The sequence below is a fragment of the Channa argus genome, chromosome 7, assembly GCF_033026475.1.
Source record: "Channa argus isolate prfri chromosome 7, Channa argus male v1.0, whole genome shotgun sequence".
NCBI lineage: Eukaryota > Metazoa > Chordata > Actinopteri > Anabantiformes > Channidae > Channa > Channa argus.
Window position 1 is genome coordinate 9,605,925 of NC_090203.1, and position 15,183 is coordinate 9,621,107.

At 42.2% G+C, this 15,183-nt stretch overlaps 1 protein-coding gene across 9 annotated transcripts in view; it reads right to left on the reverse strand.

Moving 5' to 3' along the window:
* Positions 1 to 15,183, reverse strand: part of pou2f2b (POU class 2 homeobox 2b) — a 45,137-nt gene that overhangs the window by 14,679 nt on the left and 15,275 nt on the right. For 4 of the 9 annotated variants that reach the window (XM_067509473.1, XM_067509476.1, XM_067509479.1 and 1 more), the window contains exons 2-4: positions 2,320 to 2,385; positions 2,128 to 2,162; positions 1,813 to 1,869 (exon numbers count right to left, since the gene is read on the reverse strand). In XM_067509473.1, coding sequence (XP_067365574.1) covers positions 1,813 to 1,869; positions 2,128 to 2,162; positions 2,320 to 2,385 — 158 coding nt within the window. Of the gene's footprint in view, positions 1 to 1,812; positions 1,870 to 2,127; positions 2,163 to 2,319; positions 2,386 to 6,966; positions 7,129 to 15,183 lie in introns of those variants that run through there. The other 5 variants (XM_067509474.1, XM_067509480.1, XM_067509482.1 and 2 more) reach the window with 4 other exon arrangements.

Sequence of the window (15,183 nt, forward strand, 5' to 3'; positions counted from 1 at the left end):
AACTGGCTTTCTTCTCTTAAGCATTTGCGTGATTTTATTGCCGAAAGCGCACAAATGGCAGAATGTAACTGTAAAACCTCTACATATACCAATGGTTCTCAATCCAGGTCCTCAAGGACCCCACTGATTATTATCTGCATTAGGTATTTATAGTTAATCAGAAGCTGAAAATACCACCCCACCTCAGGGTGAAGTGGTATCTCCCAGGTTCCTGAACTAAACACAGATCTAATATCACCAACATATGACAGGAAACGTACCCATCACACCCTTCAAAAGAGCCAGCTACAAAAGTCAAAAAGCTACATTGTCTATTTAAGGGCATGCTAATATTTACATTTTCAGATAGTGCTCATAAGATTCCATTTTAATTTGCCAAATTATTTAATTTTTTTTTTAAAGGTTCATCATCAATGAGATGATGACAGGAATGTCCTACCCTGATAACTAAATACATCACGCTAGAGCATAATTTCTGCAAATTCACTCGGGAGGCCAATTTCTTATTAATCACTGTCTGAATTACAGATAGTGATTAATTATTGCATTGGTCATGATGCCGCTGTATTTTTTATTTACATGTTTTAGCGTTGGAATATCCTGTCCTCAACAACAGAAGCAATGAAACATGTGTAATGTTCAAAGTCGTTGTATTGAATTAAGGTGGTCTAAATGATGCACAACATGAATTTATGCGTTGAGTAGAGCGTTTGGAATCATTCCACCTTAAAAGTTGCCGCCAGTCTTTTCAGCGGCTGTGGCTGTGTTGCAAGCTGCTGTTAACTAGTACGTTGTGTTTTCATAGATGACCTCTATAAGTTTTGCTGGTTCATCTGCTCGACACAGTGGTGGATGGAAATCTTGGCTTACTGTCAGGTACATCTCCTCGTTCTGTGTCACCTTCACTCTCCTCCGCGTGTGTTTCTGGTGCTACACTTCTGCCGCATCCGCACCGTGGTGTAGAAACCATATAAAGCCAACCACATAAATGACAGAGCGGTGGTTCCGAACTTGGTCCTCGGGAATTCTCGGTACTGTCCCTACACAACTAGTGCTGATTACCTGGACCAGGTATGTTCAGTCAATCAGGAGCTGGAAGATAACAATTTACCCTAAGTTCCCACACCCCCCTTCTAATCCAAGGTGGTATATTCCGACTTCTGATTGACTGAACGTACCTGATCCAGGTAAACAGAAGGGGGTAGGGCACTAGTTGTGCGGGTGTAGTTGGAAAACAAGGAGGACCGAGGGTCCCTGAGGACCAGGGTTGGGAACCACTGTGATAGAACATAAGATGTTATTCTATCTTCATATGATATATATATAGTATCATATCACACAGCCATAAGCCATTGAGACATAATTTGATCAGAAATATGTTTGAGGAATGTTTACACTAGTTAATGATTGTTTTCCCCAGATCCAGGCATGTCTCAACCAGCAGAGAAGATTCTTCTAGCTGACTGATTTGCATATCTCCTGTGGTATGCAAACGAAAAAAATTAACCTTTTTCTAAGTTGGAGCATTATGGATTTATTTAAGTTTTGAATGGGCTTTGTGAAAGGAGAGTGCCATCGTACTCTATACTCTTAGTGAATTAGTTTACATTCAGGACTGGGTGGAGAGTCAACACATGACGAACCTCAATGATGAAAACGACAAAAGAGCAATTCAGTGCATTGAAATTAATACAAAGCTGGGGCAGTTATACTGTCAATAAACTATTATGTGACGTTAAGGCATAAAAGACACACAAACATAGGGCCAGACATATGCACAGACATGCACAGACAGTTCAGTGACACACACACCTTGTTGCTGCTCAGAGTTGGCGAAAGAGTAAAAGGATTGACCTTCATTGACTGAGCCTAGGGGAGGAGAAACAGATGTACGTTCATTATCAGGAATTACTCACTTTTAATACATTCACTTTTACTAATTCTATTTTATTTACTAAATTAAAAAGTTGATTTGATCATGCCTTCCTGTTCTCTGAAAATTATGACGTGCATTAAAAAAAACAACTATTTCTGACATCGTATTGATTACAATGTGACTTTGGTGGCTCAGTAATGTGGGTGAAAGTGGTGGAAGATAAATGTGATTATCACAGGATTTAGATGTACCTGGTGATTTGATTCAGGTCCATTCCGCTCTGAATCTGAGTGGGTGGGAAAGGAAAAAGTGAGAACTTAATCACGCGTTTGAGCACAAATGCACAGGAAAACTGCCACACTACTGTACGTGTCATGCACTCACAGAATTTTACATTCATAATATATGCAACTTGCATTTCGCTGTGTTTATTTGCATCTTACCTGTGCAGTCCAGTGGTGAATCAGCCCCTACTTTCTCAACCTCTGCTGGCTTTGACATCCTGATATCTGTAACAGGAAGATACACAGATCAACAACATAGGAGTGATTCTATAATCTGTGTCAGACAAAAATTGCATACTAAAGCAGAATAAGAGACATTTACAAAGAAGGTGATGAGGATCTCGATGACGAAAAGGGAAAGACGTGACCAAGGAAGTCAGTGTTAGATAGGTTAAGTTTTATTGTTTTCAGGTCACAGACTCAGCCTACACACTGTAGACCAAACAATGTGGCTGAATCACTCACAAGATCAGTGCAGCCTACATTCATTCATTCTTTCCAATTAGTGGTTTAACATAGAGTAGGTTGACCTAAGGTGTTTGCTTGTTCTAAATTTAACTCAAGGTGTTTACGTGGGAGCTTGCAGCTAAAAATGTCTCATGTTGTGTGTCATTCATTATAAGACCACATCACTTCCTGGTTGATACTGTATTGGGACAGTCCCTATGGTAACAGCAGTGGATGGAGAGAGGCAAGACATTTGAGTTTATAATTCTGTTTAGCACAAGGCAATAAGGCATTTTCACGGGAAAGAGGGTAGGAAAGAATGGAAAGACGATGAAATGGGAGCGGAGTGGAGTGTGTGGTTGTGACACATGAAGCGGTTTTGTTTTTGTTAATCACCCACTGCTATTATCTCACTATAAAAAGCATTTTTATTTGTCTTAACCACAAACTGTAAGGCAACTTTTTGTTGTGTCCATTTGAAACCCTTTTTTTCTCCCTCTGTTCTCTCACCCCCTAACATACGCAAACACACACACACACACACACATACAGTGCTACTTCCCTTTTGTGAAAACATGCAAATCTGCCCAACGACCAACTAATTATATCTGCCACCTGCATAATAAACTCTCAGTCTCCCTCCCCCTTTTCCTCTCTCCCCTTTCACCCCCCTACTCTCCACTTTATCTCTCCTCCCTTCATCCTGTTGTTTCTCGTGTTGCAGGTGAGAAAGCGCTGACACTATGGCAAATGGAAATTTTTCCAATCAGCTTGTTGCAATGTTTTTATCAATACGACACACCAAATACAGAAACTACTCCTGCCTGACTGCCAGCTAGCTAGCGGTCAAGTGTGGTTTCCACCATTGGGGGGCAGCAGTGACACATGGAGATGATGAGAGACTTGATGCACTGACCACAAAAGCCTGATGCTACTTTCAAACGAAAGTACCCAATCAGATGCACATTCAGCAGCAGCAACACATTTGTTTCAGTGAGACAGCTGTGAGGACATGGATACATGCAGTCTTTATACAAAGGGGGATGTGTCAGTCAACTCAAAAAGCTCAACTCTGCCAACACAACTCACTGTTACTCAGGGTCAGGATACACACAGTGACCACAGGATTTCCCTCAAATAAATGGACTTCTGCAAAAAGCTAATTTGGTCACAAACCATGAGGATCCAAACATTTGGTTAATCTCTTATTAGAGTTAATCTGTGGTTTTTCCCAACATTGCACAGGTTTAGTATTTTGTTATTATATAGAATAGCTCTCAGTGAAACTAAACAAATTGTCCAGTGTTGCTTAATATCTTGTGAAAAAAACCCACAACAAAACGTGACATGTTCCTTACACATTTAAAACTTTGTTCGTGCTGTAGGTAGATACTTTTATAAATGCATGGTGTAATTAGAAAAACAGTAAAAAATTACTTTCACTATCATTTTGGACCATCTTCTGCTCAAATCATCAGTAGTGCAGGGTACAGTACACACACACCATATAAAATGACTGCCCCGGTCATAAAATAGCTGTAATGTGAAGTTTCCATAGTGCTGCCTCTCGTACTGTACTGTCCGTTTGCGGGGCAAATGGTGATGGTGTGTATTGATTCTTAGTTAAAAATGGCCTACAGACAGTAGCATGGTGGATAATGTGGTCAGTAATACAGTGTTGGGACAGTATATCAAGATGCTGTGTCTTTTTCTCACTTCCCCTCCTGACTTCCCCTTGTAGCCGGTTGAACGCAGAGTGCTAAACCCAACACTTACTGTCAGTGAGGCTATTAATATTAGCCTGATCTCTCTCACTCTCTCTTGCTCTCTTTCACTACATTTTTTAAAACCTTGTTCTTTTTTTACAACACATTGCTACACTCATGCACACACACACACAAACATACAAATGACTGTAATGTAAAAACAGCTGAGTTGCAGGAATGGCAGTTTAATCAAGTGATTAAACAACCATGACAATAAGAGGATACACCAGGAGCTCCTTGTTCTGTCTTTGTACAGTATAAATACTGTATTTACAGTATTGTTAAGAAACTTTTTAAGGAGTACAAAGTTTAATTACTATGTTTCTCCTGTCTATAATTAAGCTGTTAGTGTATGCTAATCTTACAGCAAAGCTCAGGGTTTATCTTGAATCCAGTGAGCTCGGCATGCTACATCATACTGTATCTTAAACAGACAACTTTAATGCTGTATAATCCTGTGTCATGAATAAATTATGCAACAGAAAGGAACAAGGAACAACGGTGTCTGTCCTCAGTCTGGACTGTTTCTGTTATTCTCCTCTGGGTATTTTGGCTGAGATGAAACTGCGCCGCAACTACCCCACTACCCCTCACCCCACTTCCTGATTCAGGACACAACCCCAAAGCCAAGGGGGGTGTCTGGGAACTGGAGTCATTACACCAACTAACTAGAACCAAGCGGCACTCAGGGGTACAAATTGGATTGAAATATTTACTTTGTCAAAGACAGACTATCAACACCTCCTGTGTGTCTCTTGAAGTGATGAGCTGAGAAGTGATGAGCTGAGAGAGTAAAATAAGGAGCTGAACAAGAAAATTCTAAGTAATGAAAGAGATCAAAGCAGGCTTTGAGATTAAGTGCTGAACTGAAAAGAAAATTCCAACAATAAAGTAAGAAACGAAAAACAAGTGAGATATCACAGCGGCAGCAGTTAACCATCAAGGTTCTGACATTTCCTTAAATCCTTTACTGTGGACTCTCTGAGTAATCTTATCAAACATAAGTTATGTTTTTTTTTAAGTTTTTAAAATTGATCATGGCTTAAAATGCTAAATATCAGCTCAAACACATTATGAAAAAAGAAAAAGCTGCTCTTACACACTCTGTGATGAAAATAACTACACAAAGACAACACATAACTAAATAAAGAGCCTATACTGTAATTCCTGACACATAGTCCTTTGCCAATGAAAAACTTGCGGATAGTTTCTATTGTATATTATGTACATTAACTTTTAGGGTAGAAAAGGGTTTTTATGCTCACTGCACTGATGTACAAGAGGACTAAGTTAATGCTACAGGAAATGGGTTAATGAAAGCCAACACTTAATATTCCTAATTTACTGCCTTTGAATTATGGCATTAATTATCATTGAGACATTTCTGTTTTTACCTTCTAAAGTATCACACTAACATGGACCTTTGTTTTAACCAAATTGTGATGCAATGTGGTTTATTCTTGCTTGTTGTAGTATGTGATGAGGATGTGTCACCCTGGTCAGAGTAACTTACAGAACATCATATCAGTGACCGCATTAAGGTTAAGAAGTGACTTGGTAATTTTCAAACCAACTCTCCTTGACAAATGTTCACTGTGAAAAAAAATTGTTTTCTTAGATATCATATCAAGACACCAAAGGATGAGAAATGTGAGCTAATTGACATTTAAAACTAGCTTTCTGGTAATTGGTGAGTCAGCTAAGTGTCTTCTGTGCTTTTAGACTCATCATCAATCAGCTGAGAATGTGACCCTTCGCAGCCTAAGCTGACCATCAAAACAAGGCATTATTTTTTTTTAAATACAGAGAATGACATTTACTTTAGGTATTTCCTCTTTTGATCATCTCTTTTTTTGTGTAAACATGAATTTTGTACCTAAATGCTTTACGAAATGTGTTTTAGATTCATTGAAATTCTCACACGCACACACAGACACGCAGACACACACACAGGCACACGTGTGCACACAAACACATACACACACACACACACACACACACACAAGTTAAGACCGGCTTCAAAGTTGCAAAGGAAGAAACATTATCAGCTACATATCTATAAAAAAACACAAATAATGTAGCAGTCCTCCAGTACTTGGCATCAAAAAGACCAAAAGAAGGGTGTTCACAATATAGAACCAGACGCGAGACACACAAGCAACACTGATATTCAAAACATATTTTAAACAAAATTTTATAAACTGTATCACCTCAAGCTTATTTAGCATTCTATAAAAAACGCTCTCTCTCACTCTTTACACACACACACACTCACACACATAGATGCATGCTATGGGCTGGCGAGGTGTCTGACCTTTCCCTCTGCCTGCGACAGGCGTCCATCCATCCATCCATCATCCTTCCATCCATCCCCATCCTTCTCTTCGTACCACCTTTCACTGTTTGATGTCCTCTAATTAGCTGAGCTTGTTAGACCCAGTGGCATTAATCAACAGCGTAGAAACACTTCTCTTTCACTCTCTCTCTGTCACACACACACACACACACGCTTACATCTCTGTCACACAAAGCTTAATTGGTCTTGGTAAATGAAGGCCAGCAGAGAGAGAGAGCTGCACAGACGGGCACTCACCTGGCAACCACATACTGGAGAAGTCCTTTGCTGCTAGGGCTGCTGTCTTGGTCATATCTGTGTCTGTGTGAGAGTGTGTGTGTGTGTGTGTGTGTGCGCTACCTAAAGAAAACTCTGTCTCTCCCTCTCTCCGTCTGTCTCTAAGCAAAAAGGAGGAGTGTATTAAATCATATGGTTGAGAGAATCACTCTCCCTCCTTTTTCTCTCTGACACATGACAGTCCACACCCCCCAAGCCCCACCTCCTCCCCACATCCTGCAACACAACAGGAAGTAAGCTTTAGAAGAATAGGAACTCACACAGAGGAGAGAAAAATACAAGACAAGAGAAAAAAAATGAAAAGAAAGGGGGACACGCAAGAGGTTAGAGAGTGGGAGAGATTAAGATTGAAGAGATAGACAAGGTGAAAAAGAGGGGGATGACGGGTGACGACGGAAAGTGATGGCGCGGCTGGAAACAGCCAGTCACACACACGCTCACTCACTCACTCACGCAAGAGAAAAACAGCAGAACATACCGAAGAACATATGATGCATTTTCTTGACACATGACCCTATGCACCTTCAAAACTTCTCTAAAACTCAAGTAATCTGAATTTTCAGTCCACACTAAACCAATTAAATGGGTATTTGTAGTCTACCATAAGTCATGAGACCATCTGTCCTCCATCATATCTGTGTTCGAGGGTTCCTACTAGTGAGAACATCAGTGGGTGTGAGGTGGTCGGCCGAGGGAGGTCAGCACCAACAGAAGATGTGAGACATACTCAGCTATGCTTACCAGCCACAGCCTCACTCTAATTCGGGCAGAAGGAAAAACTCTGTCACAGCACTCACTGTACCACTGACCACGCCACACTGTGGGCTGCACACAGTGAACACCACAGAAAACCACGCTATGAATCTCGACACGTGATGGATAGATGTGGCATGGCAGTGGAACACTGCACATAAACAAGATCTGAGCCACTGTCACTAACGCCTACGAGGAAGAACAGACTAAGAAGGTGCTAAATAAGTGAAAAGTCTTGGAATGATATTGAGGAAAAAGAACGGCATGTTTCAGCAGAAATACTGCGTAGATTTTCAAATCTGAAAGTGTTGACTTGCTGATCTGACAGGAGGCCACACTGACCACAAGGTGGCACTCTTGATTCTCTAATCCACATGAACAGAGCACCGTCATTCTTTGTAGAGAAGCTGTGGCAGGCCGCTGAACGTCCCCTCCTTTCCCTTCCCTTCTCCCTTGGTCTGAGTTCACTAATTGAAACGCTAACAGCAGCAGAGTTCCCAAGTTTAACCTTATAAATACTTTATGTGGTGATTTACAACAGGCCTGTGCAGTGCTGGATACGGGCTCGCTAAGAAGTACATGGAGCTCTGCACTGAAGGTGCTTTATTATACTGAAACTACTTTTTAAAATCTGTCCTTAAATACATATAACATCTCTTGTATTGATGTGGACACACACATTTAGCACAAGGGAATTATCAGCTTAGAAACTGATATGAGTTGGATGCAGAGCCCTCCTACAAACATACAGATATAAGATTTTTTGGGAAATATCAGAATTTAGAGCTGAAACAATAAGATGGTTAACTGATTAGTCAACAAAGGTGAGTGATTGAAGTAAATATTATTTTTCAAGCAAAAATGCCCAAAGAAGAACTTTAAAATGTGAGGATTTGCTACTTTGATTTGTCAGATATGATAACACACTGAATGTGCTTGGGTTTAGACCTGATTATTGGACAAAACATATAATGTAAAGATACCTCCTTGAAAGCAGGAAATTCATATGGTAATTTTTATAATTTTCTTCTGACATCTAAACAACAATGAATTGATTAATCAATTATAGATGAATTATCATTACAGCTCTAGCTTGATTTTCTTCCCCTTAACTCTTTATGGTGCATGCTGCAGATATAAGCCCAGTTTCATTTAGCCAAATTGTTTATGCGATAATGTCTTTATTGGGCCATGAATGGACAGATTTGTTTTTACACCTATGAGTCTGTGTATGTAAGTCAACCCATTGGCTTATAGGACAGCGACAAACTGTGCATTGGACTGGGGGTGTTTCTTTGGGTCAGAAGTCATCTGGCCTTCGTGACCCCACTTGAGCCACATACTACCAAAGTGTGTGTTTCTGTGTGTGTGTGTGTGTGTGTGTATGTATGTGAAACTGTATGCATTTGTTTGAGTAGATGGCTGGCAAATCTGTGTGTGTGTGTGTGTGTGTGTGTGTGTGTGTGTGTGTGTGTGTGTGTGTGTGTGTGTGTGTGTGTGTGGTAGAGTTCATGGCCATGGGGGGCTTCCTGCCCCAAGGAGTTCTGAGCCTTGGTTACCATGGAAACCAGACTTAGCAACTCTCCAGCTTTGCCACTTAGATGATATTGGACAAATGGCAGATGGTCTCAAATGAAATTGACATATTAGCCCAAAATATATAACAAATTCTTAAATCATTAACTGGAAACTATATAAATAATAAATAACCCATTATCAATTACTGAGTATATTTAGATCATTTTTTATGAGGGAAAATGAGCTGCAGATTGTTTTTTGTTTACAACTAAAAGTTATGTTTGTTAAATAATAAACACACATGCTAACACACATACACACTCACAATCTGATGGTGCGACCCCAGGGAAGAAGATTGGGGGAGGCTGAGGCCTCTAGAGCACCATCAATCACTCCACTGACAGAGAGAGGGAGAGAGAGGCAAGGAGGGAGGATTGGGGGTTACTAAAAGAGCAAATAACAGGAGTAGAGGAACAGTAAAGAAAAAAGGGAAGGAGAAAGACTGATGGGAATAAAAGTGAATGATTGGAGATGCAGAATGGGTGTTAGCTGAGGGTAAAAAGGTAGGCAGAAGAGGGAGAGATGGAGAAAGTGTGTATAATGGGTCATTGCAGGAACAATTCAGAGCTCTACAAACCTGCTCACTATCTCTCTATGACTTGGCCCTCCTATATCTAGTGCAGCCTCAGGCCTGTAGCACACACTGGCTCTAATTCATATAATCCATCATATTCTTCTTCTTATACAGGGGACAGAGCATGGACCCACCAAGTCCGATACACAGTCCAACATCAAGACTCTATTCTACAAGGTGAGAGATTTAAAATCCAGTCTAGTGTAGAGGTGTGTGTGCAGGTGTAGCCCCATGAGGAGTTGCAGGATTATAAACAGTAGGTCTGGCAGTGTGGATACTACAGAGGTTGAGGTTTTGTATGAGAAGCAGCAGGGGCTAAAACACACTCACACTGTTGGCTGCCATGGGACCGGCGCCATTTCACACACACACGTACACGCCGCCTACACCTTTACAACACCTATTCCTCTTCTGTCCTAATACCTCTCAATCGCTCCTTTTCCTCTGGCCCCTCCGCCCCTCCATCCTTCTCTCACGCCATTCCCCTCCTCTCTATATCATCTCGGCAGCCCATAGGGAGCCGGGCTTGTCTAGACAGACACCGCTCTCTCTCACGGCGCTACCAAGGTTGAAACTCAAATCTTTTTCTTTCCTCCTCTCACTCCCTCGACTTGTTCTCTTGGCAGAACAGTGAAGGGTCTGCTGGGAGAAACTGGTGGCCCTCATCACTGGCTCAAGGAGCACCGAGGCCACTTTAGACCAAATTGTGGCCTTACACCTGCAGCACAAATCAGATTTTGGACTAATCACCTTCATATCTAAATAAAAAATTGTGTCAGTACTATAGTTTTACAGGCACCCATCATCTTATTGGACTGCTTCTGCCCACCTGTCTCCTCTTTCACCTCGGCCTGTTCTTAACCTCCTCTGCCTCTTTCCCTTCAAACCCCTTCATCATCACCATCCCTTTCTTTTTTTGTGACCTTCCCCCTCTTTTCTTTCTCTAATTCAAACTTTCTCTTCTCCTCTGTCTCTCTTTCTCTCTTAGACCTGCTGGTCAGCAGCAGCTGTGACATCACCGTCCACTGTTCTCCACTCGGATTGGACACTCGGCCACGTTGCCAGGCAACAGCAGTGAAAGGTCTCAGTGTGAGCGTGTGTTCGGCATGCGCGTGTATGTGTGTGTTTATGTCTGTTTATAGCTACGTGAGTGAAAGGTGTGTGAGCGATTTTCCTCGCCTTGCCCTTTATCTGTGCATGAAGAATGATCAGAACATATCTACTTCTGTGCTTTATCTCAGATCAAAGCATGTAGATGATTGGGCTGCCTCGCCACTCTCCTGCAACACAGAGGAGGGATGTATGTGCACTGCGTTAATGAAAAAGAAAGATGGTACGGGTGTGCATGCGTGTCAGGGTCTGCACCTGCGTCAAAACAAAATAAATGTGTATGTTTGTGTCGAATATGGGTATGTGTCTGTATGTTATGTGTGTGGGTCTAAATGTGTGTGCATGTATGTGTGTAAGCCCCCGGGAGCGGGTGGTTATTGTATCTGACACAGCGGCTCTTTCTCGCGCCTCATATTTCTGGGCCGATCGATTCCTCTGACTCCCGACAAGACAATAATCGCACCTCCCTCTCTCACTCCATCACTACCATTATTACTGACCTCCCCAGGGAACGAACAGAGTGGAGGGAGGGAAAAAGGGATGAGGAAGGAAGGAAGGATGGAGAGAGGGAGGGTGAGAAATGAGAGGGGGACATAGAGTTGACAAAATGAGCCTATGATGATGAAAAAGAAAGAGGGGACAATGTTGAATATGAGACAGGAAGAGCTGGCCTGGAAAAGGGATAAGGTGATGGAGGGATGAGCTTCAAATGATAAAAGAAGCAGGAATGATTGAAAGTAAGTTAAAGAAAGAAGGAGAGAAAGAACAGCAAAGGACAGGAAGGAGGCCGAGCCATGGGTTAAATAAAAAACTAGCTATATAGATCATGGAGAGAAAAGAAAAGAGGACAAGTGAAGGAGTGCAGAGAGACAGACGGCTGAATGGAGGGACAATAACGATGGGAATTAGTGGAGAAGAGATGAAGGATTCGCACTATCTTCTTCTAATAAAGGAGAGAAAGAGAGACAGGGTCCAGGGAAGGGAGATAGAGAAGGATGGAGGGGTGGGGGTTAGAGTGAGGTGAAAAAGGAAGAGACAGAAAATATATAGGAACACAGACATATGCACACACCCACACACACATACAAACACTGTGCAGCGCAGTGGAGGTCAGCGCTCAGAAATATTATTAAATTGACAAGAGTACAATAGTTGATTGGCAGGCTGACTCCTGCACTGCCATTCAATGGAGAAGAATGGAGCCAAACACAAACACACACGCACACACACACACACACACACACACACACACATGCATATTTGCAGGTTTACACAGCAATCAACACAGCAAGTACAGATGCAGACACACACTGTCTTTTGTCTGTTTTGTGCGAGCATGTGTTTGTCTGTGGTTGCCTGTGTGAGCTTGTCGCTGCTGGGTCTCTATGCTTTGAATCCAGATTACAATTACAGTAATTGGCTCTCAATTCAACGGATTGCTGTTTGACCCCCTCACCTCTCTCTGTCTCTCTCTCTCTTGCTTGCTCCCTCGCTCATCCCAACAAATTTTGCCTCTTCCTCTCTCTACCCCCCTCCTACTCATCAATATTCCTCGGCCTCCTGTCTACCTGTATCACTACATCCATCTTTCTCTGGGTGCAACCCCTCTCCCCCGTTTTTCTTTCCTTTTCTCCATACCATATCCCCCTTCACACACATTGTATCCCCCCTATAACTAGCATACCTTATTTTTTCATCCATCCTACTCCCTAGCTATTTTACTTCTTTCCTTCTCACACCACCACTGTTGGCACTTTCCTCCCTGTTCTGCTCCTTTCTACCTTTTTCTCAGATAGTTTGGGAATCAGGGAATCTATTGTATACTTTATTCATGCTGTATTTATTATGGAGAGATAGCTGTTCAGTGATTCAGCCAGGGGGATATATTGTGCATTTGGGGAAAGAGATGGGAGAGCGTTAGATAAAAAGAAGGATATAGGGAAAGGGGGTGAGTGAGGTGGTGGTGATGGCAATGGTGTGTTGGGGAGATGATGGTGAAGCAAGTGAGGAGGGGGGTAAAGGGGTTAGGAAATTGGTCTGGCTAGCGGAACAGCTTTTCACCTCTCTCTCTCGCTCTCTTTTTTTCTCTCTCTTCCTCTCTTTCTCTCACCCTCTCTCTATTCTGCTTTGTATTCTGCAGAGATGACAGGGGGAAAGCTTTATTGCTCCGAGTTTGTATCGATCGGGGCCCCTCTGAGGGGGGAGGCCGGGGGACGCGCTGAGCAGGCCCTTTCTCAACGACCGTGGCTCCGATAACCCCCCCCCCAACACACACACACCAGCCTCCTTCTCCTCTCCTGCTCTCACCTCCTCACCTCCTCCTCCCCCATCCTAACCCTTCTCCTACTTGCTAGCTCGCTCGCTCTGAAATTCAAATTCAAGGCTCTTATTTTCAAAGGTTAGGAGAGGGAGAGCACGTGAAAGCAAGAGAGAAAGAGAGACAGTGAGATTGAATGAAAGAGAGATGGAGGCGTCTGGCTTCTTCCCCTGACTGAAGCCCTGAATGGAGCTGGGATCTGATAAGGAGAGTCCACAAACACAAACAAGGGAAGAAATAGAAAAATAAAGATCAAAAATGGCCAAGTGAAGTATATCAGGCCCTATCCTCTTCTTGTCTTCCTCCTATTTCCTTCTGCTTTTCTCTGTCCACCCTCCTGTCCTCATCCCAATTTTTTTTTCAGAGGTGAAAATGATTTTGTTGACAGGTGAAGAATGAGCTGGGTCCGAGCATGAATAAACCTCTCTGCTTCTGTCCTCGTTAGTGGGACACAGGGAGAGAGCTGGGATGCATTGAGAGGCAAAAAGGGCCTGTGTAGGTCACGCGCTATACTCTAGTCACAACTATTACAAGAAATGCAAAATGGAATAATTAAAATCACACACAGACTTGCTTGCAAAGCAAAGATCTCCAATGAGGCATGGACAAAAACTGGGGAGTTAAAACAAATCACCCATTGTTTTGCCCTTTTCTGTTTGGCAAGCATTAAAAGAGGGTAAGACCTAAAACTGAAGCCACAGCCAACTGACCAAACACTTGACTCATCTAAGTATGTGCGTGCACACACACACATACAGCCTATTTATCCGTTAACGCCATGCATAGTGCCACAAAGAGAACAGATTGTCCAATAGGGGTTACAGGGTTCAAGTCCATGACCAGAGGGCTAGAGGAAGGTTAGGGGGTTGTAGGTTCAACTCCCATAGGGGCAAGGAGGATCCCTGCTGTCTCCTGTCCGACACCAACCCTCCCCCCTAATATCTCCTCCAGGACAATATACCCCTCCCTCCACCCTCTTTTTCTCTTCTCCATCTTGCTGCTGGCCTTTAAGCCCTGCTTAGTCTGATCACACACGTGTAAATCGGGGTCTTGCCTGCAGACTCTTACTATTTGTCTCAGATATGGACATGCATGCACACACGCTTGCCTTCTTATAAACAAACACACAACCATATTCAGTCATACAGATAACTCGTCCATTTATTGCACAAACATGTTCATTAAACATCAATGCACTTTTACAGTTCAAATTTAAATGATTTTCTTCCACTATCTATTTTCCCATTTTATAACAAATCATTTCATTTTGACACACATCATGATGGAAACTGTTTCTACATTTTCCAACTCCATCTCACTTAGTCCTCTTGTGGAAATGCGGAATTGCCTCAGCTATCAGTTGCGGCATATGAATCTGAGATTTTTGTGTAAACATTGGGTATACAGTATATAAATCATACATATATTGTCATTGATATTGCTTGCGTGGTTTTACGTGCAGCTCCAGATTGAGTTCAGTGATACAAGATATAGCAGAGACCTGTACGCGCTGCTACATATCTGATTCATAGAAGGCAGTCACACAGGCAGTCTTACATGTGCACATGGGTGCCTGTACACACATAAAGTACAATAACCTGCAGGCCTGTATCGTGACGTGTTGGCTGCATGGTCGATACATTATTAAACACACACAATTGCCTATGTAGAGTCAGAATATGAATGCTGCACTGAGTCCTACAGTGGATGTTTGCTTGTTCATTCTGGTCTTCACTTGTTTACACTTTCTTAAAACCCTTTAACTTATTATGCCTAATATGAAAGTAATATGTTAGGTACATATAGGTAATACTTGTCATTCTGTTTCTTTATACTGCAATAGTTT